Source organism: Sinocyclocheilus rhinocerous, unplaced genomic scaffold, assembly GCF_001515625.1.
Source record: "Sinocyclocheilus rhinocerous isolate Xijiao unplaced genomic scaffold, SAMN03320098_v1.1 scaffold2098, whole genome shotgun sequence".
In the NCBI taxonomy this organism is placed as follows: domain Eukaryota; kingdom Metazoa; phylum Chordata; class Actinopteri; order Cypriniformes; family Cyprinidae; genus Sinocyclocheilus; species Sinocyclocheilus rhinocerous.
The window spans coordinates 58,488-86,007 of record NW_015645072.1 but is presented as its reverse complement, the minus strand read 5'-3'; the positions used below and the strand labels follow the sequence as shown (position 1 = coordinate 86,007).

The 27,520-nt window shown below is 36.8% G+C and overlaps 1 protein-coding gene across 1 annotated transcript in view; it reads right to left on the bottom strand.

Annotated features, from left to right (window-relative positions):
- Nucleotides 1-6,033: 6,033 nt before the first annotated feature.
- The window catches only part of LOC107705456 (receptor tyrosine-protein kinase erbB-4-like), a 69,649-nt gene continuing 48,162 nt past the window's right edge, over nt 6,034-27,520 (bottom strand). Inside the window, exons 16-27 of the mRNA XM_016508760.1 lie at nt 26,327-26,459; nt 24,395-24,517; nt 24,182-24,280; nt 22,062-22,247; nt 11,930-12,085; nt 11,547-11,622; nt 10,661-10,807; nt 9,922-10,019; nt 9,663-9,833; nt 8,149-8,455; nt 6,815-7,494; nt 6,034-6,402 (exon numbers count right to left, since the gene is read on the bottom strand). Of these exons, the coding sequence (XP_016364246.1) occupies nt 6,298-6,402; nt 6,815-7,494; nt 8,149-8,455; nt 9,663-9,833; nt 9,922-10,019; nt 10,661-10,807; nt 11,547-11,622; nt 11,930-12,085; nt 22,062-22,247; nt 24,182-24,280; nt 24,395-24,517; nt 26,327-26,459 (2,281 nt within the window). The 3' untranslated portion in view covers nt 6,034-6,297. The remainder of the gene's footprint in view (nt 6,403-6,814; nt 7,495-8,148; nt 8,456-9,662; nt 9,834-9,921; nt 10,020-10,660; nt 10,808-11,546; nt 11,623-11,929; nt 12,086-22,061; nt 22,248-24,181; nt 24,281-24,394; nt 24,518-26,326; nt 26,460-27,520) is intronic.

Sequence of the window (27,520 nt, the reverse complement as noted above, 5' to 3'; positions counted from 1 at the left end):
TGCTGCTTTGTATTTGGTCTAACTACTTCAGTCTGTGTGCATTAAATTTATTTAATACACGAGTTTCACAATTTGAGTTGAATTACTGAAATAAATGAACTTTTCCACGACATTCTAATTTATTGAGATGCACCTGTATGTTGGCTCAACCATGGAAGACGTCAATACACCATTTTCAAGTTCAACTCTACTGACGTCAATCTATTAATTTTCAACATTATGATTGGTCAGATCGCCTGTCAATCAAACTCCCGGTGAAGGGTGCAGGTCATTGGACAATCAATGTAGTCCAACCCCTTTTCCGAGTCTGACGTCATGAAGAGATGTCGTTGAGAGGGGGAGGAGAGGTTAATGTTTTTGATTAAAGTTTACAAATGCAAATGAATAAAAAAATAATAATAATGATGTGCACAGATTAATCATTTACAATAAATACATCAACACTTGCTAAAAAAATTTGAATAGTCATTTTTGATTTCATGGTGACTTTAACGTTGTGTTGTCTGAACTAGGCTGAACAGGCACCAGAGATCTCGGCTATTCTGCTGTTATAACATGTGGTGTATTTTGGCGAATGAAAGGCTCTTTTACTCTCTCCAATTTAAAACTTTGTAGCTAGTTTACTATTTTACCTCGAGTTGATGAAACAAACATATATTGGTTTTAAGTTAAACATTTACAACATGGAAATTCCAAGGTACATTTCAAGAGCATTCCAAAAGTTGCCAAGATGAGCTCTCACCAGGTTTTGAAATCAATCTTTATGTCCAATGGATAGAATTAATTGTTTACAGTAATCTTTTGCAGTGTTCTGTCTATAATTTTATAACAGTGATGCTTTGGTCACTTTTCGGGTTATTTTTTATTTTCAGTATTTTTTTTTAATACGTCACAATCATAGTCATTACATAATTACACCTTTGAGGTTTGAACTAAATGAGCTCTTTGTCTTGTAGTTAATTGTTATTTCTTTGCTGTGTTGGAACACTTATATGGTAATACAGAGGAAATGCTGCTTTTGAATTGGTTTTATGACTAAGGCCTCAAATAGATTTGTATAGAAATGCATATATCTTCTTTCTTTCTTTCTTTCTTTCTGTAATCCTTGTAAAGCATGCAAATATCAAGTAATGAATGTGTCTCTAAGCCACAACACTAGTGGAACTTCCTTTTAACCAAATAATTATTTGTCATATTTAGGAAAAGTGCTTGTGGCAACTGCCTTCTCTGAACACCAGTCTCATCAACATGGTCCTCAGTACACTGGATGTGAGGTATTTCATCCTAAGCTGTTATACACAGCAGTAGAGCAGTTTTTGACTCAGTAATCACTGTGCTACACTTCATTTACAATTTCAAATAATTTCTTTCAGATGCAGTATACCTGTAACCATTGTATTTTTTCCAGATCTAAGAGGACACTTTACACCCTACAACCCTTAAAAAATGTATGTTGCTACCTAAATTGTTTTCAGTATTTTAAAATAAAGTGTCAATGACTTCTTTATTGACACTTTGACAAACATATTTGTACTGTAACTTTTGAATGTCTTAAACTTTATTTTTATTTTTTTTTTACTTCTAGAACCCAGATTTGACAGCACTGCACATCCATCCAAGGCCTACCTGTTTTACTTTGTGATTACCCCAGATACTTATACAACTAACCTGCTTTGTAAGTTCTTAGTTACACCTTAAAGAACACATAATTGTGGGAAAATGTCCTATGTATTTTCTGGTATATTACTGAGATACTTATATAAAGATTAATGTTGATTGTGTTAACCCAAAAATGAAAATTCTGCCATTTAATCTCTCTCATGTCATTCCAAACTTGTATTCATCCTCATGACACGAATTAAAATATTTTAATAAAAAAAATAACAATGAGAGATTTATATTCCTCTTTTGAAAGTCTGTTAACCCAAACCTCCAAAAAATGTTAGTAAAGAAATCATAAAATATATCCATATGAATGGAGCGGTTTAATCTAACGGCGCTTTTCTACTTTTGGGTCAAATGGTTCTAAGAATGGTAAGAAGCAGTTCCAGTTATATTTTCACTTGAACTTGGTTAGGCATGGTCTGATTACAAACCGTTCTTGATGTGGAATTCTTAGCCAACTATGCTGAACCATGATGTGTGCCTGTAGTGATGTCGCTGCTCAGGATTGGTCATTTGTCTGTTGCCTAGCCACCAGTTTCACTGTAGCTGGCCAAGCAAGCTATTTGAGCAAAGTTATGACAAATTAATAGTAAAATTAAAATAAATATTTCATCCTTCATAACACGGTCGCTATTTACATCTCGTACCGTATGGATCATTGGTGCTCCCCTGCCCAACCTCAAATATTTTTACACCTCCAGATTGAAGAAAAGGGCTGGTAAAATCACTTTGGACCCCACACACCCAGCACACTCTCTCTTCAAACTGTTGCCTTCTGGTCGGCGCTACAGAGCACTGACCACCAGAACAGCCAGGCACAAGAACAGTTTTCTCCTGCAGGCCATATTCAGCCTGAACAATAAAAAGTTCACAACTGCACACTGTCCATCATAAGTGACACTTTTATACATAGCATCTGGAAATTGTATTGTAAACTACATAAACTGTACACTTGTAAATAACATACCTGTACATTCATTTAAACAATTATATGTTTTTTTCTATATATTTCTATTTCTGTATATAGTGCATTATTTATTTTTCTGTTTTTCTTATATTAGTGTTATTTCATCTTTACTGTGTAATTCTATGTCTGCACTATCATGTATGTTTGCACTATGTGTGTACTTTTTTCTTCTGCACTGAAACCTGTCGCCAAGTCAAATTTTGTGTGTGTGTAAACACACTTGGTAATAAAGCTCCTTCTGATTCTGATCTTAACTCTTGCATTACAATGACTGACACATTTGTGTTGCATTGCAAAGGGCTCTGTTATCATCCTAACAGTGAAAAATGAAACCATATCCGTATCTGCTTGGGCTGGACCAGCACAGAATGGAAAGGTTAAGCAACGATAATGGTTTGGCCTGACGATGGAAAAGCAGCTCAAGTCTTCTGAAGGGACATGATCGCTTTATATGATCAACTGTCTAAAGTTTTGGGTGAATAGACATTCAGTTGAAGGACAGACATTTCTCAGATTTCATTGAAAATGTCTTAATTTGTTTTCCAAAAATGAATGAAAGTCATGAGTAAATAATGGCAAATTAAATTTTTTGGTGAACTAACCCAAAGACATGGCAGTGTAGGCAGGACAGATACCATTGTGAAAACTGATCATCCACATTTCCCTATTAATATTGTTTTGTTTGGTTTTATACAGATGTCTGATGTTGATGCAGTCTGGGCACTAGTATCTATCAGGTTGCTGACTATAATAGATGAAGATGTGCTTCTCCAAATCTTCTCTACCTTGACCCTGTGTCTTTTGCCATCATTATTTAGGGTAGTATTGCAAAGAAGCTCAAGTCTTCTGAAGAGACATGATCGCTTTATATGATCAACTGTCTAAAGTTTTGGGTGAATAGACATTCAGTTGAAGGACAGACATTTCTCAGATTTCATTGAAAATGTCTTCATTTGTTTTCCAAAAATGAATGAAAGTCATTAATGAGTAAATAATGGCAAATTAAATTTTTTGGTGAACTAACCCAAAGACATGGCAGTGTAGGCAGGACAGATACCATTGTGAAAACTGATCATCCACATTTCCCTATTAATATTGTTTTGTTTGGCTTTATACAGATGTCTGATGTTGATGCAGTCTGGGCACTAGTATCTATCAGGTTGCTGACTATAATAGATGAAGATGTGCTTCTCCAAATCTTCTCTACCTTGACCCTGTGTCTTTTGCCATCATTATTTAGGGTAGTATTGCAAAGAACTGTCTCCAGAATCTACCTCAACCATTTGCTTCCAGACTGTCATATGGTACATTTGGATTACTGCTACATTTGGATTACCACAATGCTATGAAATCAGTTAATTCAAGGTTCATTCAAAGTGTGATGCTTGACTTGGGACAGAAAAAAATAACTAAAACTAAAGTGACTTTTTGAACCAATGGCACTGGTTTGGCCGCACAAGTTGTCATACTTACAGTAAACTCATCCTTCTGCTACCTACACTGTTTACAATAAGCATACCCTAAATCAGATTGTTTTTGCATTGTTTCAAAATCTTTGTAATAGAAGTTAAAACTGCATTGGTAGGGGCAAGGAGCAATGGCAGTTGTAGAAAACCATAAAAAAATACATTACATTTAACTTTGAACTGTCACTACCTTAAATTTATGTGTAATTGTATGTGTGAAGAATGGAACATTGTTTTCATTAATTTATAATGGATGTTTGAAGTTCTTAAAGGTGCAGTATGTAAAATTTAGCGGCATCTAACGGTGAGGTTGTGAATTGCAACTAACGGCTCAGTCCCCCGCTCACCCCTCCCTTTAGAGAAGCTAAGGTGGCCGATACAGGACTAAGATATTGTCGGTAAAGACCGAGCGGCAACCTCCCGCTCTCTCTCTCTTGAAGCCAACAAGGTAGTGACTTAAACTGTAATTCATCAACTGGCCGCTAGAGGCTGGCTGCAAAAGGGAGTCAATCCCATAGACTCCCCATGTTAAAATGCCCAACTTTACAGCAGAAAAAAACATAAAAATCTGTCAAAGGAGAATTAAAGTTCCCAGACAGCCTTTGTCCGTGCTTACTCAATTCAGGTACCGATAAAGTAAATTAATGTAAACACCCTGTAAACCATTCAGTGCCATTCTTCCTGATAATTAATTCTTCATATCTCTCAACAGGTGAGTTCACTGCTCACCAAATGGTGATAACCCCATTTGACGATTATTTTATTGTATTCCCAATACGAACAAATGCCTCTCAGAGCCTTTATCAGCCTCTTATTCAACTCATTGTGCTGAGGAACTCAACTGTCCAGAATTTCCCAATCCTCTCAGGTCTAACAGTAGTCGTCCCAGTAGGGCAGCAGTTTTAGCCGTACAAAGGATGTGCTGAAAAAGTGCAAGTGTTCCAGTCACAAAAATATAAAAATTAAGTGCATATTCACTCCTCCATGAAATTTTTAATCACACACATCCAAATGGAACCACCTAGCTGGAACCACTTACTGTACACTCTTAAAAAATTTACATCCTTTATTGGCATCTATGGTTCCACAAAGAACCTTTAACATCCATGGAATCTTTCCATTGCACAAAATGTTCTTTATAATGGAAAGAGGTTCTTCAGATTGTTAAGGAGTTCTTCACACTAAGGAACATTTGTTCTTTTAAGAACTGTTCACTGAAAGGTTCTTTGGGGAACCCAAAATGGTTCTTCTATGGTAGTGGTGTCCAAACCAAACCTGTTCCTGTCCTGCGGGAGTTTAGCTTCAACCCTAATAAAACACGCCTGAACCAAAGTAATCAATATCTTGAGACTCACTAGAAACTTCCAGGCAAGTGTGTTGGAGCTGGTTAGGTCTTTATACACCTCTGAAAACATAGTTATGTATATTATATTGCATTTCTGTCAATAGATCAATGTAAATATTACACATTGCACCTTTAAGTTACTTGAGTAACACTTGTTTTTTTTAAGGCAGTCGGTTTGCATGTCTTTATAATGGAAAGAGGTTCTTCAGATTGTTAAGGAGTTCTTCACACTAAGGAACATTTGTTCTTTTAAGAACTGTTCACTGAAAGGTTCTTTGGGGAACCCAAAATGGTTCTTCTATGGTAGTGGTGTCCAAACCAAACCTGTTCCTGTCCTGCGGGAGTTTAGCTTCAACCTTAATAAAACACACCTGAACCAAAGTAATCAATATCTTGAGACTCACTAGAAACTTCCAGGCAAGTGTGTTGGAGCTGGTTGGAACTAAACTCTTGGCCCTCCAGGAGCAGGATTGGACACCCCTGTTCTATGGCATTGCTGTAAAAACCCCATTTTGGAACTTTTATTTTTAAGTGTACTTAATATCTAATTTAACCAAATTAATGATGTTACTACATCTGATTATGTGCCATCCTGTATGAGAAACTTTAAAATACCTGTAGAGGAGAAAAAAAAGTTCCTGGATGACTGGTGAGGTCTTTGGGAATGGATGATGTTTGGATGGGCTGTGTTGACCTTTTCCCCCATGGTTGTTATGCCATATTTTCTGTGACATAATGTCAGTTCAGTGGCTTATATTGTTTCTCGTCCCATTTTTGACCACCAGAGGATCAAGGAAAGACATTTAAGGTGCTGGTAGAAGAACCAGGATCTACAGAGAATGGAGACCTGGACACTAGACCACAGTGTTCCTCTGCCGGTACGGAGGAGGAGGCAGGACTGTTCCTGGCTTCATACCTAACAGATATTCAGGGTTTTCAGCCACGGCAAGGCCATTCTGCTTGTAAAGGAACTTGTTATTGCAGATCACTGAAGAGTCTTGGGAGTTTTGAGGGGTAACCTTCGGTGGGAGGCTGTGCTGCCAATATTCGGGATTGTCAAAGCTATTGTACATCTTGTCCACTTGCACTGGGTGACCCGGTAGGCCCGTTGTGCCACCTTTACTGGACTTTGGCAAGTGAAACTGCTGGGGCAAATGATTAGATTTGCTTGGGTGCCCTGGTTGATGGCTCACTAGGCAGATCTGGCCTGCTGGTGCTGGAGGACCAGATGTGCTGCCGTGATCATGCACCGACTGAACTGAATGAGTATGTTGATCAGGGTGTACAGGCTGAACTGGTTGGCGAAGTGGGAGGAGGAGGCAGGACTGTTCCTGGCTTCATACCTAACAGATATTCAGGGTTTTCAGCCACGGCAAGGCCATTCTGCTTGTAAAGGAACTTGTTATTGCAGATCACTGAAGAGTCTTGGGAGTTTTGAGGGGTAACCTTGGGTGGGAGGCTGTGCTGCCAATACTCGGGATTGTCAAAGCTATTCTTGTACATCTTGTCCACTTGCACTGGGTGACCCGGTAGGCCCGTTGTGCCACCTTTACTGGACTTTGGCAAGTGAAACTGTTGGGGCGAATGATTAGATTTGCTTGGGTGCCCTGGTTGATGGCTCACTAGGCAGATCTGGCCTGCTGGTGCTGGAGGACCAGATTTGCTGCCGTGATCATGCACTGACTGAACTGAATGAGTATGTTGATCAGGGTGTACAGGCTGAACTGGTGGTATGGCGAAGTGAACGTAGGGTCCATGGCTGTGATGATGGGGTTTACCCATTTGTGTGATGTGGGGAACGTGGGTGTCTGGAGTGTGGGCCGCTGTGGTCACCTGCAATGGGATAGAGATTCCATTTTTCCTTAACATCTCCTGGTTCATGTCGCTGGTGTTGTTGAATGTGTTGAGGTAAAGGGGGTCACTGATATATTCATCTTCACACTTGGATTTTCCATCAGGGGTGCTGTGGTAACCCGGGTAGTCTAGAGCGTGAAGGTCTTTATTTTTACGCCTTGTTACAAAAGGGTTCTCCTCAACAGGATTCAGATGATCTGCAGAGATGACGGACAATGGCATGGGTAAAACAATGTAGACATACTTTTTTATCCATGACTCTTCATTTAAGAAAGTATATGGAATTGCTAAAAGGTGAAATCATTTCAAAGCTATATAGGCAAGTATACTGTATACTATTTGTTTCTTCAGATGTAAAATAATATATTAGAAAGTGGAAACACTCACTTAGTGCACCTTCACTGTCATTTCATGACTTTTCAATGGAGATTCTTTCTTCAGTGAAACATCGTTAATTCTTAATAATACATTGTTAATTGCTAATAATATCTTGGCCACTTTTCTTAAATATAATTAAAGTGATTGAGGACCTAGATTTAGGAGCTGTCCAGCTCTAAAAAGCAAAAATAAAAAATAAATAAAAATCATAAAAGTGGTCCATACAACCTAAGTGCTATATATTCCAAGTTTTCTGAACTGATCCAGTCTGAACTGATCTAAAAAGACATATAAATATTGGATATGATTAAATGAATACTCAAAACTTCCCCAGTCATTGTAATTGCATAAATTACCAATACATTATTTAAAATGTCTCCTCGTTTCACAGGAGAAAGAATGTCATACATGTTTGGAATGACATGAGAGTGAGTGAACAATGACAGTGTATAATAAATAATTTGTGAGCATACTTGTGGAGATCTTGTCCTTCATAGGGGACATATAACCATCCTCATCTGTATCTTCCCTCTGTCCTTTCTCTCCCAGCGGGACAGTTGGGTCTGCGCTGTAACGCTGGCCGTTACTGTCCTCTACTGAGTGAGCTGTGGGCTGTTTCTTCAAGCTTCCATTACAGTGTTTCTCGTCTACTGGGTCCAGACCTGATCTTTGCATACCTGCCAGGACCAAGGGGCCACTTCCTGTAGCACCTGCCTCATGAGGTCGGGACCCTGTTACATCTTCGGGGCACAAACTTCCATCATGATACCCAAACTGGTTCTGATCACAGGAGGAACAGAAAATTAACTTGGGTGGAATGAATTTGAGTGGCGGAGCTCTGAAAAGTGAACAGACATATGCGCTAAAGTAGAGACAGAAAAAGTGAGTGGGTTCAATATCATTGGTCTTAAAAATTGGGTGGGTCTTGTCCCACCCAGATACAATGGTTCTGACGCCCATGGAGCTAAACATACACTACTGTTCAAAAGTTTGGGGTTCAGTAAGTTTTTTACTTTGGAAGAAATTAATACTTTTATTCAGCAAGGACACATTAAATTGATCAAAAGTGACAGTAAAGACTTTTATATTGTTGCAAAAAGATTTATATTTTAAACAAATGCTGATCTTTTTAACTTTCTATTCATCAAGGAATCCTGAATATATCAAAGTTTCCACGAAAATATTAAGCAGCACAACTGATTCCAACATTGATAAGAAATGTTTCTTGAGCAGTAAATCAGCATATCAGAAAGATTTCTGAAGATCACGTGACACTGAAGACTGGAGTAATGATGCTGAAAATTCAGCTTTGCCATCACAGGAATAAATTACATTTTAAGATGAAAATAGATATATGAAAATAGTTATTTAACTAGAAAGCAGTTATTTATAATAAATTATTATATAATATAATATTTTATATTATTATTTAATATTGTATTGAATTTTAATATGCTACAATATATACTACACTACTTTATTGTAATAGTATTTCACAATATTATTGTTTATTACTGTATTTTTGTTCAAATAAATGTAGCATCGATGAGCATAAGAGACTTCTTACAAAACATTAAAAAAATGTATCAACCTCAAACTTTTGAACAGTAGTGTACATATAAAGCATTCATCAACAGAATGAATGAATAAATACACAAATAAAAACAAATAAAAGGAATAATAAACAAATACAGTATGGTCCAAAAGTCTGAGACCACACTGATAATCGGGAACTGAAAATTTGTAAAACCTGGAAACAATGTTTATGTTAAAGAAGAATAATTTTTTTTTATGTAATTATGTCCATAAATGTACTAGGAATAGCAACACAAGATGTCATAAGAAAAAGAAAAAGGCAGGAAGCTGGGAAAATAAAATAAAAACATATATACACATATAGATACATACATACATACATACATACATATATATCATTTATTGTTTGAATTGACATAAATTTTGGTCCCACGTATACCGTGGTGCTTACTTGATTTGAATCTACATGTGGGTGGGGCATATGGGAAGTGGGAGGAGCATTTAAGGAATGAGGAACCAAGTACTCCTCAGCGTCCATCAGGTCATCCAGCTCCTCGTCATCTAGAAGACTCAGGAAGAACTTACTGTGGTTGGGGCTGGGCAGCTTCATGCGATCATCGCCCTGAGATGACAACATAAAGTATTATCCACTGAGCTTCAGGAACATTTCAAATGTCCATTTCAAACAGAGAGAAGTTAGCAATCCCCACCTGTATGACGAGGTATCTCTGAGGGTCTCGTGCCATGTGGCTGAACTCTGCAGCGAGTTCTTTGAATCGAGGCCGACTATCAGCATCAATCATCCAGCCTGGAGGTGAAGAGGCCAACAATGTGTCAGAGATATACAACAAAATTCAACTTTTCAGGTAAAATCTACCTGAATATATGTCAGTGTGGTTTTACTGTGTTGACATTTTCATAAAACAAATAAATTCTCTATATTTAGATTTTTAGATATATTGAGCATTTTCTTGATCCTAATTTCTTAATTTCATTTAATTTCCCCTCCAATCCCATATTGCACAAATGAAAAGCAATAAAAGTGGATTTCATGCAAGCATATCCCACTCTCTGAGGTGTTATAATTGTTATGTTGAATCAATGTGGTTTCCGGTCAAATCTGATTACGACAAACAGATTTAATCTTCATCGCTTTTCACTTCATTGTGGAACTGACTGTGCCAAGACAAATAGAAAGTGAGCGCATAAAGAGAGCTTATGTGCTCAAGACAAATATACCAGTTATGATTTAGCTATCCCTTTTTACATTTTAAATGATGGCAAAAGTGCAAAGCATAATTGTATTAAAGGTGAAGTATGTAATTTCTCTGCCACCAAATGGAGTTAAAAAAAACAACAACAGTTTCTGAAACACTTCCTCGATCATTGGTCAATAAAAATGAAAGCATACACTATGAACAGATTAGAAAATCTCAGAATATGACTCACATTTCACCATCACCATGTAGACGTCTATGGTGCAGATGGGCGGCTGGGGCAAACGTTCGCCCTTCTCCAAGATGTCTGGAATCTCACGTGTGGGAATCCCATCATAGGGCTTTCCTCCAAATGTCATCAGCTCCCAGATAGTCACCCCTGAATGAATGTGAAACACATATTCCATCTCCAAAGCTCACTGTTAGCTAGCATGATGGTAATGAAACTATAGTAGTGGATGTGAAACCTACAGAGTATGTGTTGTCTTCACCTATGTTTAACGCTCTTTATCTTATAGAAAACAGTATCCCAATGTTGTGGTTTACAAATAGGAAATGGGAACTATAAATGCCACTTTTTGCAGTTTTACACTGCTAAATCCTGTGCTCATTTGCATTTACTCCTTAGAGTGCCCTTAGAGAAATAAATTACTATAAAAATAAAAATAATAAAAATAATAATTAATATAATATATATATTATAACAAATACGCAAATAAATTATTTATACTAATAAATAATAAATAAACAAATTAATTAATTAATCAAACTAACACTATTATATAAAATAATAATACAAATAATATTATACAATTATAAGAATATAAATATTACACTCTAAAAATGCTGGGTTAAATACAACCCAGTGCTGGGTAAAATAGGGACAAAACCAGCAATTGGGTTGTTTTGACCCAGCAGTTGGGTTACTACCCAGAAGGTTGGGTTAAACATTTAACCCAACCGCTGGGTCAAAACAGCCCAATTGCTGGGTTTGTCCCTATTTTACCCAGCACTGGGTTGAATTTAACCCAGCATTTTTTAGAGTGTAGACTTTTTTAGTAATTTAATCAGAAAAAAGAAGCAGTAAAACAAAATTGGCTTCACTGTGTATAGCTCACCATAACTCCATACATCACTCTGATGTGTGAACTTCCTGTAATGAACGCACTCCAGAGCCATCCACTTGATGGGCATCTAGAGTAGAAAATTATAAATTGGTTATGCAAAGAGCATTTCCATATCAACGGAACATGACAATTCAGATACTCAATACTTTAATTGATTTGGGGAAGGTATGAAATGAAACATTAACAGTCCCAATGAGAACCGTCAAACTTTGACTCAAACTCAAGTTCTTTACAAAGAAAAACTGCTAGCTAACACAAATGAATACTGCTGATTTTTCCATAAATCATCTTCAGATTTGATTTGCTTTTACCTTAGTGCATTTTGATGTTAAGAATTTCATTAGACAAATATGGATCAAGTTTCAAACACTGACCTTGCCTCCATCCGCACTGTACTCTTTTTCATCGGTTTCCAGCAGTCGAGCAAGTCCAAAATCAGTGATCTTGATGTGGTTTGGAGATTTTACCAGGACGTTACGTGCCGCGAGGTCCCTGTGCACCAGCCACCTCTCCTCTAGGTACATCATACCCTGCCGAAGAGGAGATTTTAACAATTATTATTGAATTACAGTAGTGGTTAATACCACACAGCAACAAGTAAAACAGATCATACAACATTAAAGTAAAGCTATTTTACCTCCACTTTCATATAGACCACCACAATAGAAATACATCAGGGATTTAAACACGGCCCTGTCAAATTAGATTCCTAAAGATAGACAGTAAATTAGTGGGACATTTAATCAAAATTTAAATGCCATCTCCTTATTTCTCTTTACCCATGCTCACTCCCATTTTGCTGCTTTGCGTCACTGTGCATTAATACTTATCTTAGTGCCTCTACAGAAGTTTGCCTATGATTTATGGCCTTATGTTAATCTTCAATTAAAATGCAACTTCCTGGCCTTTGGGAGGAGAGGGGAGCTGTGCTGGAGGGGCTGCTGAACCTCCACTTACTGTATGCTTGAAGAAAATCACTGATAGTGAGGTTCAAGGAAATAGACCAGTGGGCCTTTTTTTCTGGATAATGCTGAATGGAGCCATGAGAGAAATGACTGTGGCCGAATGACGGCTCTAAGAAGGACAACAACACAGGAATGGAGCATTGAGGAAGACGCTGAAGTGAAACAGATGCTTGCAAACAAAATGGCAAGAATACCGGCCACTGGAAACACACTACAATACTAATTACTGTGTAATTGCCAATTTTCAGCACAATTACACAATGACAAAATGAATATCCTGCCAGTATGTCAATGAATGAATAAAATGAGAAATGCCGGGCTGAAACACAAAAAGACTAAATTAAACAAACACAAGAAAGCATGATTTTTATTATTTTCATTCATATGCACCAATGGAACAAAGAATATGAATAAGCAGCAATACATACAATACTGTTTAAAAGTGTGGGGCCAGTAAATTAATTATTTCATTCAGCAAGCATCCAATAAATATTATTATAAATATTATATAAAATGTATAATATAAAATTAAAATAGAAAAATCATTTAAATGCAGTAAAATATATACACAGTTACATTAATGCAGACTTGCACCTTACTGACCCCAAACGTTTGAAAGTTAGTGTATTTTTACCAAAAATAAACATATATATATACATATATACACGCCACACAGAGACTTCTGTGAACATTGTAGGCTGGACGATTAATGCTGATAGTTCACATTGTTAACTCTGAATCAGAGTTATTAACTAAAACAATTCTAGTGCCATTTTTGCTACTGACACTGAGATCAAACATGCCACGAAATGTAATAATCAAATAAACAGTGTATTAAAATATATACAGTTATAATACCAATATTTAGTGCATTATGCAGCCCTCCTGGCAAGAGAAAACCTTAAGTATTCTCATTTATCTCTGACAGTTGCAAAAATAATGCCCTGACATGTTTATGATGTTGACTGCATTTCAGTCTTTTAAGAGCCTTTCAGAAATGGTTACTAGAAAAACATCTACTATACATAAACAAAAAAAATAAATAAAAAGGTATGCCTATGAAAAAAGATGCTCTTTGCCTTCATAATGGTGCATTTAAAGCATTAACCAAGCACACAGCCAAACCCAGACAAACCCCTTGACTAATTCACTACTTTCTGCGAGATGTCATTTGGTGACTTTTTCTTCCAGAGGCAACAGTCATTGCCGCTCAGAGCTACTTATACAGCTGTCTGAGAATTTATGTGAACACACATGAGTCAGACAAGAGCCGAGTCAGAAACACTGTGTTAAAATACATTTTCTCTGTGATACATGGAGAGACACTGACCCATCCATCACACAACGGCACCACAGACACTGCTTTGAGAGCAGCTACTGCACACTTGCTACAATCTCTCGCATTCACTCTCTCCCTCTCTCAAATATTGTCACGCAGAGTGCACATAGAAGAAGAGACACAAAATATAATACAGAATATATTGAGCTGTCCATGTAGAACATAACATCTGTTTTAAAACCTATTGCACTGCTTTGTAGTGTACTAAATATATGCCTTGGCAGCATTTTCAATGTATATCTCATGTCAAGATGAGGCAAAATTTATTCTAATACAGTTTGACGTTTTGTTGCCAAGGCTTTAACATACACTACCATTTCAAAGTTTAGGGTCAGTAGGATTTTTTTCTTTATTTTTTTTTAAAGAAATCAATACTTTTATTCAGCAAGGATTAATTAAAGTGATCAAATATAACAGTAAAGACATTTATAATGTTACAAACGATTTCTGTTTTAAATAAATGCTGAACTTTTGAACATTCTATTCATTAAGCAATCCTGAGAAAAAAAAAACATTTTAAGCAGCACATGTGCTTTCAACATCGATAATAATAAGAAATGTTTCTTGAGCAGCAAATCAGCATATTAATATGATTTCTGAAGGATCATGTGACACTGAAGACGGGAGTAATGATGCTGAAAATGCATACACACATATAAACACAATTTTATTGACATAAAATTATCAGTACAATATATAAAAATCATTTTAATTGTAGATTTCAAAATTCTAAGATCTCACAGTTAATTTAAGTGCAGCAATTTAACATGGCATTTACAAGTTAATTCAAAACCAAAATAACTATTAGCAACTTAATGTCCAAAATAGTGTACTCTTTTGTATATTACCTATTTTTTGTCTGTTTATTCAAGATACAGTAAATAATGTATGTCTCCTTTTTCTATAAAGGATGAGTAGCCTTTTTAGAGCTGTTGAATTAGCATTCATAAATAAATAAATAAAAAAGTAAAACATACATTTTGATTAGTAATATACATTGCTAAGAACTTCATTTGAACTTTCAAGTAAGGACACAGCTGCTCTCATGATTGCTGTCCAAACACAAGCATCCAACAATCTTGAATCTTCCAATTTGATTTTTCATTCTGAGATCAAGAAAGCTGGATCTAGTGGATTTAGTATTCAAATGATGAGCTTTACTGCGGCTGGCCTCTAATGTTTCTTTCCATACAGAAGCTCTCTATTCCACCAAAGAGATGGGCTAGGCAGTGAGAAGCAGCCCTTTGTGTGTTCAGTTTGACTGAAGTCAGATTAAAGCAAGAGTAAACCCCGTCCAAAGCTACCGGCGTTTAGTCTGCTTTTAGTACAGTATGGTTTACAGAACTGAAATGCTAGCATAGGCATATTTCATTAATAAATCTCCATTGTGATCAGAGCAGTCGGTGTTGGCCATCTATGCACATCGTTCGCAACATTAACTATTCCCCTTCACTTATGAAAGGCAATTTATTGCAGTTCAGAGATTCTGTATCTTCATCCTCCTTCTTGACTCTGTATTTGATCAGACTGCCAAGAATTAGTCAAGACATCACAAATGTGTAAAAATGCTAATTAACTTTTTTGTTTGTTTCTGACATCTTAATTGGATGATATGAATTAAACACACAACATAAAATGTAATGTAATAAAACAATGTCTACTGCTTCACATACTATTTTTTTTTAAATTGTGAGCAGTTTACAGTGTATATACAGTAAACAGTAACAGTTTACAATAAGGTTCCATTAGTTAACAATGAATAATACTTCAGCATTTAACAAAGATTAATAAATGCTATAAAACACATACAATGCTTGTTGTTGGTTAATACTAGCTAATGCAATAAATAATGTTAACAAATGAGACATTATTGTGTTACTGCAGGAAGTAAACAAAAAAAAAAATCACTATGCCTGCATTGCTAGAGGGATTCACAAACTCTTTTCAGCCCTAGACTGCAAATCTACACGCACAACAACGTCAGTTTCCTTGATGTGTTATGGAGGAGGTGGATAACAGGACTACATACTGTCTGAAAAGTTGTAGTGCGTGGGCAGCACAGGAGGTTCATCAGACAACATGGTATAATTTGTGATAAATACACAGGAGCAGTGTCCATCACACACTGCTGGAACAAAGACAATGATGACTAACTGCGTCATGGAGCACGAAGAAAAAACATTGATGTGCTATATCTCAAGCTGTCCAAAAAGATTTGTAAACATCATTTGTTATTAATGAAAATTCAAGACTAAACTTGCTGCTGTTTGTGTCATACATGATGAATCCATTTTTCAAGCATCACCATAAAATCAATTCCTTATAACCTTCATTCTTTTGCCGTCTATACTGGTGCATGCATACATCTCACTTTTGGTTTTCAGTGTTAATAGTACTTTACTGACATGACTGTGTTTTAACACACACACACACACACACACACACACACACACACACAAATATGTCATGCATCAGATTTTACACTCTCACAATCCTTTTTCCTTTAAACTACAACATGAAAAACAAATTAAATGTAAATTTAACGTACTATCATAAATTGAATGAACAACACATCCAAAATATTAAATTCAGATTCTGATTTTAGACTGAAAAAAAGACACGCCTTGCTCAAAATTTCAAAGAAAGATGTTCGCATAAAACTAGCTGGCTAAAGCACAGTTGGCTAAAGCCCAGTCAATCCTATGAGACTGAAATCAGATGACTGAATGGAAAAATATCTGCATAAAAATATTAGTATTATTTCAGTACTGGATCAAGTTTTCTTCCTTTGCCCACATCTTCAAAAGCAAACATTACCAAATCATTCATGAGCACAGAGTCCCATCAGCTGCAGGCGGCTTGAATTAGCCCAGTTCACTCTAATCTATGATAAGGACACCTCAGCTCTTTTCATAGTCAACCATCTTGAAACGAATGATCCAATCAGACTTTCAATCCCCCAAATCCAAACTCCATATATCTATTAGTGCAGCGGATACCTTACAGTAGTTGGAGGGTTTCAGAGGCTTTCTGCATTTTCCAGAGTTATCAGCAGGCTGAATGAAAGCGCTTGTTCAGCCTGGATTAGGGATTGTTTGAGAGGTGATGGAAAAAGATGAATGCTGGCCTTTAACAGCACAAGCATTAAAAGGTGAATAAATAAATAAACAAACAGAAAGACATATATACAAACAATACATCCAAATTGAATTGAGGACAGCCAAAGCAGAAAAGATGTTTGGGAGACCTGCTGCACCACTAGTGAGTTGCATTTGCTCAGCTAGAAAACAACATTCGCATTAGTGGAGGTCTTAAAGGTGACATATCATGAAAATCTGACTTTTCCAGATTTTAAGTGCTATAATCAGGTCCCCGGTGCATCTACCAACCAAGGAAACGTGAAAAAGATTAACCCAGTAACTTTGTTTTGGTAAGCCTTTTTCTGCAAGCGTCTGAAAAAACGAGCGCATCTGATTTCGCTCCCTTGGTGACGTGGCAAAGGGATCTCATTATAATATTACCGCCCCTTAATCTGTAAGTTTCCACCCATGGCGCCGTCATTTTCATTTCGCAAGACTGCTTCCACTCAAAATAGGCATTTTCAAAATGATATAATAAATGATCTGTGGGGTATTTTGAGCTGAAACTTCACAGACACATTCTGGGGACACCAGATACTTATATTACATATTGTAAAACAGGGCATAATATGTCTCCTTTAAAGGAATAGTTCACCCAAAAATGAAAATTTGTTGAAAATGTACTCTCCTTCAGGCTATTTAAAGATGTACATGAGTTTGTTTCTTCATTGGAAGAGATTTGGAGAAATTTAGCATCACATAACTTGATGGACTGGAGTTGTATGGATTACTTGTGGAATATTATGTGGATTGTGGATCTCATTCTGACGGCACCCATTCACTGCAGAGGATCCATTGGTGAGCAAGTCATGTAATGAGACATTTATCCAAATTTGTTTCGATGAAGAAATACACTTATTTACATCTTGGATGGCCTGAAGATGAGTACATTGTAAGTGAATTGTCATCTTTGGTGAAGCATTTCTTTAAGTTATAAAAGAGGAAACTTGAGAGAAAACACTTAGTGTTGCATACGAAAACTGAAAATATTCAATGACAGGGCTGGACCAGATATAAGAATTGAACATGATTAGTTAGCTAAATGGATGCAATGATGATAACTTTCTCTTTTCCAATATAGTTAATTTTGGCTTCTTTTTTTTTTTTCCTGGCAGAGAAATGCTAGATGCTGGGAATTATTCAAATGACACCCATCATCTGATGGAGGGTATCACTTTTGATGCCAAGTTAGCTTCGAAATATGCAAATGGCTCTATCACAGCCACACACTTTATCCACAGAGAGACAGGAGATGTTAGAAACAATATTATAACACTCTTTTATTCATTATGCAGCGATAGAACAAATTAATAATTGATATGATTTTTAAATAAGCCAAGGTATATGCAAAACAATCTCATTTTAAATTGGTTTACATTTAAACCTCTGATTCCCATATTATTATATCACAAAGGTAAATGAAGAAGAAAATGGATGATTGAGGGGATTAATATCCTAAGGATCACAGCAGGTGAGAAATCAAACACAGATTCAAACTTAAAGGGGAGCTATTATGCCCCTTTTTACAATATGTAATACAAGTCTCTGGTGTCCCCAGAATGTTTCAGCTCAAAATACCCCACAGATCTTTTATTATAGCATGTCAAATTTGCCCCTCTTTGTGAGTGAGCAAAAACACGCCGTTTTCGTGTGTGTGCCTTTCAATGCAAATGAGCTGCTGCTTCCGCCCCCTTTCCAGTAGAGGGCGGAAACTTTACAGCTCACACTTCAGATTGACCGTCAACAACAAAACCGGAGAATCTCACAAAGCCAAAAATGTCAGAAATTATTTATGAAATATGCAGACAGGGATCGTTTTCAGGATAAAACTAATGACATAGCTCTGCTCTCTATGAATACAGTGAGAGACAGTGGTAACTTTAGCCACATTAACGGTACAGCATGCTAACAAGCACATCCGGATATGCAATTTGGAAACATTTAAAAAATATGAGGTGATTCTTACTTGTTCTGGATATGATGTTTGAGCATGAACAGCTGGTATTGACCCATCTTTCAGAATCAGCTGCTGTGCAAATCCTGTGTTGAACTGACCCATGTTTATGAAGCAGTCCAGCATAAAATGATTTGCACAAATATATAAGACTCTTCAGCACATTTCCTTCCATAAATGAAATTCATTCACAGTGTTCTCCAAGGCTCAGATGCCGAGAGTCTTTGGAGAATCGAATTTGTACATCCAAAAACAACATTTGTAATGTTTATGTGGGGCAGACAATGAGTGCGTTTAGATGCACCCTTTTAATGCGATTATAATGAGTTTTTGGCAATACTGCAATTAAACTTTACCTCATGTAAACGCAATACTTCGATCTAAATAATGCGATTAAAAAAAATATGAGGTGATTCTTACTTGTTCTGGATATGATGTTTGAGCATGAACAGCTGGTATTGACCCATCTTTCAGAATCAGCTGCTGTGCAAATCCTGTGTTGAACTGACCCATGTTTATGAAGCAGTCCAGCATAAAATGATTTGCACAAATATATAAGACTCTTCAGCACATTTCCTTCCATAAATGAAATTCATTCACAGTGTTCTCCAAGGCTCAGATGCCGAGAGTCTTTGGAGAATCGAATTTGTACATCCAAAAACAACATTTGTAATGTTTATGTGGGGCAGACAATGAGTGCGTTTAGATGCACCCTTTTAATGCGATTATAATGAGTTTTTGGCAATACTGCAATTAAACTTTACCTCATGTAAACGCAATACTTCGATCTAAATAATGCGATTAAGCTCATAATCGCAGCAAGCATAATCGTATTAACATAGGTGGCGTATGCCGATTTTATTTTAAATATACAGGCATGTAAACACCTTAATCGCATTATTGCCGCTTTGACCAAAGTGTGCATGCGCTCGTGACGTACATGAATGACATGACGCGCACCTGCAGTAATATACAGATTAAGAAAGCATTGCATTTCTGGGGAGCCGAGGAAACAGAGTTCATGTTGTCGACGTTGCGCGACATTAACATAATGCAGTACATTGATGGACGAAAACACAGAAATGGGGACATTTTTAGGTGCTTCACAACAAAATGTCCGAGCCCGGATACACAAGAACTGGCAAACAAATTTGCGTTTATAATGAATAATGGAAATTGCATGTAAATGGGAGTGACGAGCTTTGCTCTTGACATGTAAACATCATAATTCGATTAAGTCCTTACTCTGATTATTGGAAATAATCGCATTATTCGTGCATATGTAAACGTAGTCATTGTGTAAATATAGGCACTATAGTGACAATATAAACATGGCGGACTATGTGCGGTTCAATCAGGCCGGGGTCAATGCAAATAGGGCAGATTGTCAACAGTAAAGGGCGGGATTACCCCTACTGTGATGTCATCTGAAACAGCATAAATTCAGACACTGCTTCTGATTTATGGGGATTATATAAAAAAAAAGATTGGGTGGATTTTTACCATTATAGGCTGGTTGTTTACACACTGTGGATACACATTAGGGGTGCAACGGTTCTCGGTAAAAAATCGAACCGTACGGTTCTCCACACATGGTTCGGCATGCACTAGGACCGCGGTTCAACTTAAATCTGACAATGCATCTGTAATATGGTTTGTTAGAGTTCGGCTAATGCATGTTTCTGTTGATGGATACAAATTCTGGCTTCCCAATACATTACAACAAGTGCGATGAGCGAGAAAAAACATTACGTGGACAAACCAGTCACTCTTTGTTCAATGCGAGCGCTGTATGCTGGAATAACTGTCATTTATGCCGTCATCACGTGTTGATAGCGCAGGTGAGACCAGAACAGCACACGTTGCTATCTGTGTTTAAACAAAACTCATTTAAGCCTTGCCAGTTTAAATATTAAAGAGCCAGAAGACACGAACTCGTGCGCGCAGTGAGAAGATCTGTGTGTGCGCTTATCCGAAGCGCGAGAACCCGCGTCTCAGAATGCGCCTGTTGCTTGTAGTTAGATTATTTGTTCTTATTTTCTTTATTTTTATTTGACAATATAGTTTTTTCCCTAAACATAGCACATACCGAACTGTACCGAAATCGTGACTCTAAAACCGTGATACAAACCGAACCGTGAACACATCAGTGTTCAAACACCATGTAAAAGTGAATTTTGCACAATAGGTCCCCTTTAAACTCGATAGCTATCTATCTATCTTACCGTTAAATGTAATTTATTCCTGTCTTCCTTTATTCTAGTCTTCAGTGTCACATTCAGAAATCATTCTGAATGATTGCATGAATATGCTGACTGGGTGCTCAAGCAACAATTATTATTATCAATGTTGAAAACAGTTGTGCTGCATTAATTTGAAATAAATATTTTGAAATGTTATAAATGTCTTTAACTGTCACTTTTGATGCAATTTAATGCATCCTCGCTTTAAAAAAAACTTGCTTCCCACATATACAATGGTAGTATATATGTGGGATGGAAACCAGACTACTGATATTATAGAAATACGGAATAATGGGTAAAGGAGTGTGAAGCTAGATTGGCAAATTACACAAACTGGTCTTCAATTTACGTTGACTATTTAAGTACCACAGCTCAACTGGTAGAATAAAATAACAATGAATGTATATTTTATGCTATGCTGAGTAGGAAATGGAAAGCCTATTGGGAAACTTATATTTTTCCTGAACTCCTTCATACACCAGTCCATTACATAATGTTTCAATCACAGAGCTGAAGAAAGAAGACTTTCTCTTTAAACACGGTTGGGGGCAGTTGCACTCATTTGACGCATGAGACACTTGAGCTTCTTCCTTCGAAGTACTTAGAAGAGCGTCCTTCTATTTGATGTGGTACCCAACTGAGCCAAAGCAACTGAGTATTTAGCGATTCAGCAGCCTGCAGATGTGTGCGTTCAGCATAAAAACTTGCAAGGAATCAAATATAGTGCATTTACTATGAACTCTCAAATATCAAAACAACAAACATTGGAGAGATTACACAGAGATGAATTATTTGAGACAATATTTTTCAAAGTTCATGCTCAACTACAAAGGCAAAAAAAACACTCGTTCATGGGAACTCTTACCTTTGCAATCTGCACGCACCAGTTGAGCAGCAGCTGGGAGCCGATGTTTTCCTGGTGTTCATGTACGTAGTCCAGCAGGCAGCCGTGGGGCATGAGCTGAGTTACCAGCTGAATAGTGGGACTCAAGCAGACCCCCAAAAGATGGACCAGATGAGGATGCTCCATGCTGGCCATGATCAGTGCTTCCTAGAAGACAAAAACAGAAACACTGAAGATGTGCTGTTTTCATCAACACCCTTGATATGCAGTATGTAAACTCTAGGTCCAATTAGTATTACGAAGTAGGGTAGGAGCCAAACTAGCGTTTATCGCCAACTACCTCACAATACAATACATATTGGGAAAGAAAGGACAGTAAAGGCATTTATAATGTTACAAAACATTTCCACTTAAAATAAATGCTGTTCTTTCAAACTTTTTATTAATCAAAGAATCGTAAAAAAAGATGCATGAAGGTGTCCACAAAAATATTAAGCAGCACAACTGTTTTTATCACTGATAATAGTAAGAAATATTTCTTGAGCAGCAAATTAGCATATCAGAATGATCACTGAAAGATCATGTGACACTGAAGACTTTTGATTAAATAAATGCATAAGAGCATAAGAGGCTTTTTTCAAAACCTTACCGACCCTAAACTTTTTACTTTTACTATAGTGTACATTTATGCAATAATGCAGTTACAGAAAGTAATTGCAAAACAAACCTGGTTTAAAAACTTATATTGGTTTGTGTGTTGGAGCAGGGTTGGAATTAATGATGCATTCGATTTACCTCGGAAGTTGGATGTCGGAGCTGAGAATGCCATTACACCCAAGTGGACCGTGTTCCAGTACAGCAGTGGTTTTCCAACTATTGGAACAACTAGAGCGACCCTATTATTATTATTTTTTTTCTTTTTAAATTGACGCAACTCATATATATATAAACTTTGCAGCATGTTCACCACGTTGGTCCTCTTAGCATCATGAAAAACAAAACTTTTATTCAAATTCTGAATGGATTATATATAGCCAAGAATATATATAATCCCTTAATAATCACTGAAAAGCTGTCACTCATTTCAGTTTATCGCAATCTCAGAAAATTCAGTTAATAATAATCAATGAATCTCTCTACACTGTACAATAAATATCTTATTTACATCGTGTCTATACTTTGTTTTTTTACAATGAGAGAATGAGCTTGCAGAACTCAGCACTGAACAGAACACCTGTGTTTTGAGCAGTGAGTGGATTCTGATTAACAGAAACACTCTGATTGGCCATTGCGTTCAAGAAATCAACAAATATGTCTGTGATTGGCTACAATGTTCAAAGCTGCAAAAACACATTGTAAACCTTTGATGCTCTCCAGAGCGCAAACAGAGAGATATGCACTCGAGTCTGCTGTGAGGTGGTTTTACATTAATTTTGTTGTTTGTTATTAAAGTTATGTTTGCTGGTTCACGCTTCCTTCTTCCCAGAGTCTTGAGCTTTGTTGCATACATATATACATTTTACTTAAATCATCCTGACGACCCATTTTTTGTGTCGCGACCCATGGTTGAAAACCACTGGACTAGAGAAGTCAGAAAACATGTAACAGAGTTCACTCATGTTAGCATTAGCAGTGTTAGCAAAAACAGAGCATTACACTGCATTTTGTAACTGCAGACACTCACACACACCATAGCAACATGTTCACAGATAGAGGTTGGGCAGTAATGACTCAATAATGACATGGGAATATAACAGAAACGCATTGAAGTATTTATAGCTTTCACTTTTGCTCACGTAGGGAGCAGCCATTTTGAATTCTCAACTTGGGGTTGAGTTCCATTTGGAAAACCCGACATGGAGCTCTGAATTTGTCTGAGTTTGACACCCCTGCTTTAAGATAGCATCTCAAAGCCATATAGCCTTAAAAGCAATAGCTTAACTTGGTTAGTCTAACGTTAAATGTATTTAACAATGCATGTAATTGCCAGAAAATATTGCGTTGCTTAGAGTTATTTGATTTGCACTGTGGGTGAAGTGGACATTCTCAGTAAATCCATTCAGTTGTCTGTTCTTGCATTCTTATTTTGCAAATGATGGTAAAAAGTAAAGTAAAGTAAGGTTTAATTGTAAATTACTCACATCCATAAACTCCACATTGGCTTTAGGTCCTGTGCGTTCATTGAGTATCTTTATAGCCACTGGAATCTTCACAGTTTCCCCTTCTGGAACCCAGACTCCCTTATAAAGAAGATGACAGATGAAGTCAATTACATGCTAAATTGTAAAAAAATATATTGTTGAGAAAACACAAAACTCATATAAACACAAAAATCATAAAAGTGAATTTAGTACCTTGTAAACAGTGCCAAAGGCTCCTGTTCCCATGATCTTTACCCTCTTGAGCTCCGTCTCCTTCAGTATACGTAACTGTGCCTGGTTGGGCGCCGTGCCGCTTGGCGTTAAAGGTTCCACCAACTGCTCAAAAGACATTTACAACACCAAAATCACTCAACATAATCACAAATTCATACATAACTACAATGTCTACTTTAGTTTCATCTGTCAGCCACAGTTTGGCACCATAATGGACACATTTTCGGTCTGATTTCATTATTGTCATCATGTACAAATGTATTCATTTGGTTATAGTCAGTAGGTTATATTTTTGGTTTTGGTTTTTAAGTTTTCAGTTTGCATTGCTCAGTCTTTGTTATCCCCTTCTTTACTTCTCAAATTAAGCCTGTGTTTATACAGAGATTCTTTCAGTGACATTATTTAACTTGACTCACCATTTTTAGGCTGATCTTTAGGCTTATCAAGAGGTTAATGAAATTGCTTCTAATCTCAGACCGAGTTCCAATTTCATATCCCTTAAACAGAGATTTTAGGACCCCAGACTCAAAACGACAAGGCATTTTGACATCATGTTCAACCCATTTCTCAATTTTAAAGACCATACAGTTTACAATTTACAAGAACAATACAGGAAAATTGTTCCCTCTCTCTTTCTTTGCATGTGTGTGAGAGCCAGTGCTCTCAACAAAACGATGGTAATTTGTTCGCCTTTACACTAGTGTTTACGGTAGGTCAAATACAGGACTTTTTTCCTAGATTTCAACCCTTTTATATGGGTGACAGATCTTTAAGTGTTTAGGCAATTCACTTCCATTGACACTTTCCAATATCTTTCCATTTCCAACTTTAAACCTCAACCAAAAACTTTCACAATATTAACCCTTCCTCTCCTAAGTTCTCATTCTTCTTTTTCTGTTAGTTCCTCTTCAGGAACTCGAGCTGCGTCGAAAACGCTAGGGGAACGCCTTCTGCGACCCACGCTCTGAATCACATGTGAAATCAGTCCAATAGCTGAACGGGACGTCACGGCGGATGACGTCATGACCAGCGTATGTAACCCTAGTTCCTCGAGGGAACGAGACGCTGCGTCTCTGTGCCATACTTCCGGCGTCCCTGCCGGCGCTTGCTTCATTCCTAGAAGCTGACGCTGGCTCCGCCGCACGTGCTTTTATAGCTTCCTGGTCATGACGGCATCCGCCGTGACGTCCCGTTCAGCTATTGGACTGATTTCACATGTGATTCAGAGTGTGGGTCGCAGACGCAGCGTCTCGTTCCCTCGAGGAACTAGGGTTACATACGTAACCTGAGACGTTTTCCTTTATTTATTTATTTATTTATTTTGATTGCAAATACACTTTGACCTCTAGAAAATCACCATTTAAATAAAACGCCCAATGGTTGCCATGGACAGACCTAATTTCCAAATAGTTTAATTAATATTAAAAAAAGAAAGAAAAACACAGCAAATACACCTTAAAAACTGGATTTATCTGCAAGAAATAGATACTGAAACAGCAGATCAATTTAGTGCTCTACACTCCTTAACACCTAACAGAACTGCAGATTCCATAATATTGACTTAAACTTTATATCAAATGCACATACTCACACACATACTGGCTGCAGGACATTTTGAAGAACTTTCACAAGTTTCCATTTAAGGATCTGAAAATGATCTCCATTATTCCTTTTGAGGTTTCCCACCATTAAAGTGAGAGGGGCACTTTCAAATGGAAAATTGAGAGTGGCTATAGACCCCATAGACCCATCCATGCACCATCACACCAATTTCACTGGCCAGGCTTTCTGTCTGCATTTTTTATTTTCTCTCTGACTGTGTGTCTCCTGAGACTAAATGTTTTTCAAATTTATTTACTGCATCCAAATTGTTCAAATTATTTTAAATGTTGTGTGATGTTTAGCTCTCACCTCTGTTTCTAGGAAACGGCGTAAGGCTCTTTTCTTCTTGATGCTCTTCCGTCGGAAAAAGATAGCAAATCCAAGGGCCACGATTACAACCACAAACATCCCTCCAATCACCCCAGCTGCAATCAGAGGAGTCCTGGAGGAAAACGCAAGGACTTAAAACATGAAACATAATATACTGTAAGAACATTTCAGTTTTTCATTTTAGATTTTTATTGGCATTTTAAGAGAAGTGCCCAACTAGGAAAATGGCATTATCAATGAAATCAGTTATTCAAAAATACTCACTGTCCTATTCTTTTTCTTTTTCTGTTAATATTAAAAGTGAGAAAAAAATTGGTAACTCTCAGTAAAAACTTGAACTTTTAAGAAGGCCTACTGCTTTTCCAGAAATAGTGCCATGTTCTTTCAAATCATAACACCTAATTATCACCAGTGTTGGGGGTAACTCATTACAAGTAATGCGAGTTACGTAATCAGATTACTTTTTTCAAGTAACTAGTAAAGTAACGCATTACTTTTTTAATTTACAAGAAAATATCTGAGTTACTTTTTCAAAAAAGTAATGCCAGTTACTTTGTTTTCCCATTTATTGACTGACAGCTCTCCTGTCCCCATATTGGGAGAAATCGGGAGTACAGAGGAGTTGTGTGCGCTGTGTGAACATGATGTTACTGTAGTTCTAGACTAAATGTGAATGTGCATTAATTCATCCCACTCACAAAAAAACAGATTTAGTATTCATCAAAATGAATTAAAACACTGAAATGCAAACTCAGAATATGATGCAAACCTGCAATAATTAAATATGTTAAATAACACAAATGTACCTAATCCCATTTTATTAACCAATGTCTTTGCTGCTGACCTTTGATAATCCAGTTCAACCATACTAATAAGCAAAAATGACTTTAGAGAAACTAACAATTGTGCTTAGTTTTTTTATTGCTGAAGAGTGTTTCTTCTCCTGCGTTCTACTGTACAGACGTGAATTTACTTTTGCTTCAGCCTGAGGTTTATTCATTACACTTTTTGGTCTGAAAGGGCTTTTACATTTGCTATAAATAGAACTTCTTATATTAAAAACAATCAAGTCCTGCTTATATTTAAAAAGTAACGCGAAAGTAACGCAAAAGTAATATAACGCATTACTTTCCATAAAAAGTAACTAAGTAACATAATTAGTTACTTTTTTAG